Here is a 2,945-nt window from a genome sequence, read left to right on the forward strand (position 1 = left end):
TTCTCCTATTGAACCAGAAGTATAAAATGGAAGGTAAAACTACTCAGAGTCAGAGAGCTTTTAAATCTTCTATAATATAAAATAATAATATTTTAGATTATTAAATTAGAGGGGCGCCTGGGTGGCTCAGTCGGTTGAGCGTCCGACTTCAGTTCAGGTCACGATCTCACAGTTTGTGAGTTCGGGCCCCGCGTCGGGCTCTGTGCTGACAGCCCAGAGCCCGGAGCCTGCTTTGGATTCTGGTCTCCCTCTCCCTCTGCCCCTCCCCCTCTCATGCTCTGTCTCTATCTCTCTCAAAAATAAACAAACATTTAAAAAAAAAAAGAATATTAAGTTAGAATATTAATAAAAGAGAGAGGTTTTAATATTTTGTGATATGAGGCATAATATTAATCTCTCTAGTTTCTGGTTTCCTCATCATTAAGATGGAGTTAAAAATGCCTCTTCCTGGTACCTGGGTGGCTCAGTCGGGTAAGCGTCCAACTCTTGCTTTCCCCTCAGGTCATGATCTCATTTGTGAGATCAACCCCCCCATGGGGCTCTGCACTGATGGCATGGAGCCTGCTTAGGATTCTCTCTCTCTCTCTCTCTCTCTCTCTCTCTCTCTCGTTCTGTCTCTCCACCCCTTCCCCACTCACACTTGCTCTCTCTCTCTCTCAAAAGCAAATAAACATTTTTTTTAAAATGCCTATCCCTTAGCATTGCTCTAAGAATTAAATGCAAAGACAAATGTTAAATAATTAGCATAATTCCTGGTCTGTAGTCTGTGCCCTGACATGTTAGTTCCAAATATTGAAAAAATGTCAATAACCAAGTTCTACTCGCTTTGTGTCCTCACCCTAAAAAAAGCACCTGGTGCACAGATGAGTAAATAGTTACTGAAGAAGCAGAGACAACACGGATAAACGTTGGCATTCTAAAGGAACTTACAGCTGATCCCAAAGCCGCCACGACAGCCCCTGCCTTGACCCTCCCTTCTGAGCGACGTGGTGAGAGTCCCCTACCTCTCCAAGCCTCTGCTTTCCTCGTCTATGAAATGGGTTGGTTTTCCTTAGGACCAGGAAGACTAGAGGGTACTATACAGCTCCTGGGATCTAAGACTCCTAGAGAGAGGCCTGGAAAAATGGGGCAAATGTGCGATCAGCCAAGCCTAATAGGCCTGGAGGGGTTCATCTCTTCGAAAGCATCCCCAACTTCTCAGCGTGGGGCGGGGGGCGGGGCCCAACTCTCACTCATAGACACCGGTGAGGCTGGAGACGAGCAGGTCCTCATGCCTCAATGTGGCTGAAAGAGAAGTCACTGCTCCAGGAACATCCAGAGTCTGGGGACCAGAGAGTGCATTTCCACGGTTTCCCAGAGCCCAGGAGGGGCGTGTACCACACCTCGTGCTCCAGGCAGTGGAGACCCGAGCGCGGCCCCTACTGCCCTTTCCTCTAGTATCCTCTATGCTCCAGGGCCCTCTAGGGCAGACCTCTCCCTCCCTTAGGCCAGCTCCCACCTGTGCCACTGGCCGGCAGGCGGGTCCCTGGGGCCCAGGAGCCTGGCCCTGGCAGGAGGGAATTGCACGCCTTCTGCCTTTTCTTTCTGAAAGGGAGTGATGCCTATTTGGGCCAGAGCCACGTGTAGTGCTTCCTAATGGACCAGTTCCACTGAGGTCTGGACGGCCCCCTCCCCCGGGGGATCTGAGGATGGGCTGCTGTAAATACTGACAGCAGAAAGAGAGAGAGAGAGAGCGCGAATGCGAAAGGCCAAGGGAGGGCCAGGCGAAGGGTGGCTGGGGTTCCCAAGCAGGCAGGGAGCAGCCAGCGGAGGGCTGCCGGACCGTCGCAGTCCCTTCCACGCCTAACCGTCCTTATGGTCAGCCTGCGCTTTCCTACGACGCAGCCAGACAGGGAGGGCCGAGCAGAGGAGAGAAGGAGCGAGGGAAGAAGGGAGAGGAGGGAGGAGGTGAGAGGGGAGCGGCCAGAAGAATGTAAATGGGAGAGAAATGAAGAGAGAGAGAGAGAGAGACGGTGGCGGGAGGGAGGGCAGATGAGGGAGAGAGTTGGAAGCACAGAGGGTGAGTGGGGGCGAGAAAACGAGATGCCAGGGAGAAGTGGAGAGAGGCACAAAGTGAGAACGGAGCCGGAGACGCGCGGCCAGGCCTCAGCCGATCCCCCGCGCGGGTCGGTGCGGCCCGGCCCCCTGCCCTCCCGGCCCCGGCGGCGGGCCCGGCTGCGCGAGGGCGGGCGCGGGGCGGAGGGGAGGGGGGCGCGGGCGAGGGAGGGGCTGCCGGTGGGAGGCGACCATGTGGTTCCAGCTCACTCTTCCCCCCCCCCCTCTTTCTTCACTTCTTTTTTCTTTCCTAACAGGGAAAAGTGTTCGGCGGAGCGGTAGCGTCTTCCCGCCTGGCCCTGTCCTCCCCGACCCTGGTCCCCGCTCCCGTCCGGGCGCGAGCTGCCCCTCGGCGCCGGGGGGGTGGCGGGGGGCGCGGGGACCGGGCGCGGGGACGGCTCCCGCGCCGGCACATGGCTGCGGCCGCCCCGCGCGCACCCCGAGGCGCCGCGCCCGGCTCGCCCGAGGTCCGTCGGCTGCGCCCCGCCGGCCCGGAGCCCAGCAGCGGCTGAGCGGGGGAGCGCCCGCGCCCGGGGCGTCGGGATGAGCCTCCTCCTCCTCCTCCTCTGCCTAGGTGAGTGCTCGCGAGCGCGGGCCAGCTCCGCAAGGCCGTCTCCGCGGCCCCCGGGGAGCGCGGGCGCCCGGGTCCCCGCTCGCCGCGCGGGGTTGGGGGGCGGGGGCACACATCTGGCCGCGGAGACCCGCCCGGTCGGCCATCGCCAGCGGCTCGCACATCTGGGCCCGGGAGCGGGCTGGGGGCCGGGGGCGGGGGGCGGGGGGTGGCGCGTCTCCGGGGGGACTTTGGGCGTGAACCGTCTGATGCGGAGGGTTGGGGGGGGGGGGGGGGCTGG

At 59.8% G+C, this 2,945-nt stretch overlaps 1 protein-coding gene across 1 annotated transcript in view; it reads left to right on the forward strand.

Moving 5' to 3' along the window:
• Window positions 1-2,326: 2,326 nt before the first annotated feature.
• The window catches only part of CLMP (CXADR like membrane protein), a 98,497-nt gene continuing 97,878 nt past the window's right edge, over window positions 2,327-2,945 (forward strand). The window contains 1 exon segment of the mRNA XM_049611569.1: window positions 2,327-2,668. Within this exon segment, the coding sequence (XP_049467526.1) occupies window positions 2,638-2,668 (31 nt within the window). The 5' untranslated portion in view covers window positions 2,327-2,637.

Source organism: Panthera uncia, chromosome D1 (assembly GCF_023721935.1).
Source record: "Panthera uncia isolate 11264 chromosome D1, Puncia_PCG_1.0, whole genome shotgun sequence".
NCBI lineage: Eukaryota > Metazoa > Chordata > Mammalia > Carnivora > Felidae > Panthera > Panthera uncia.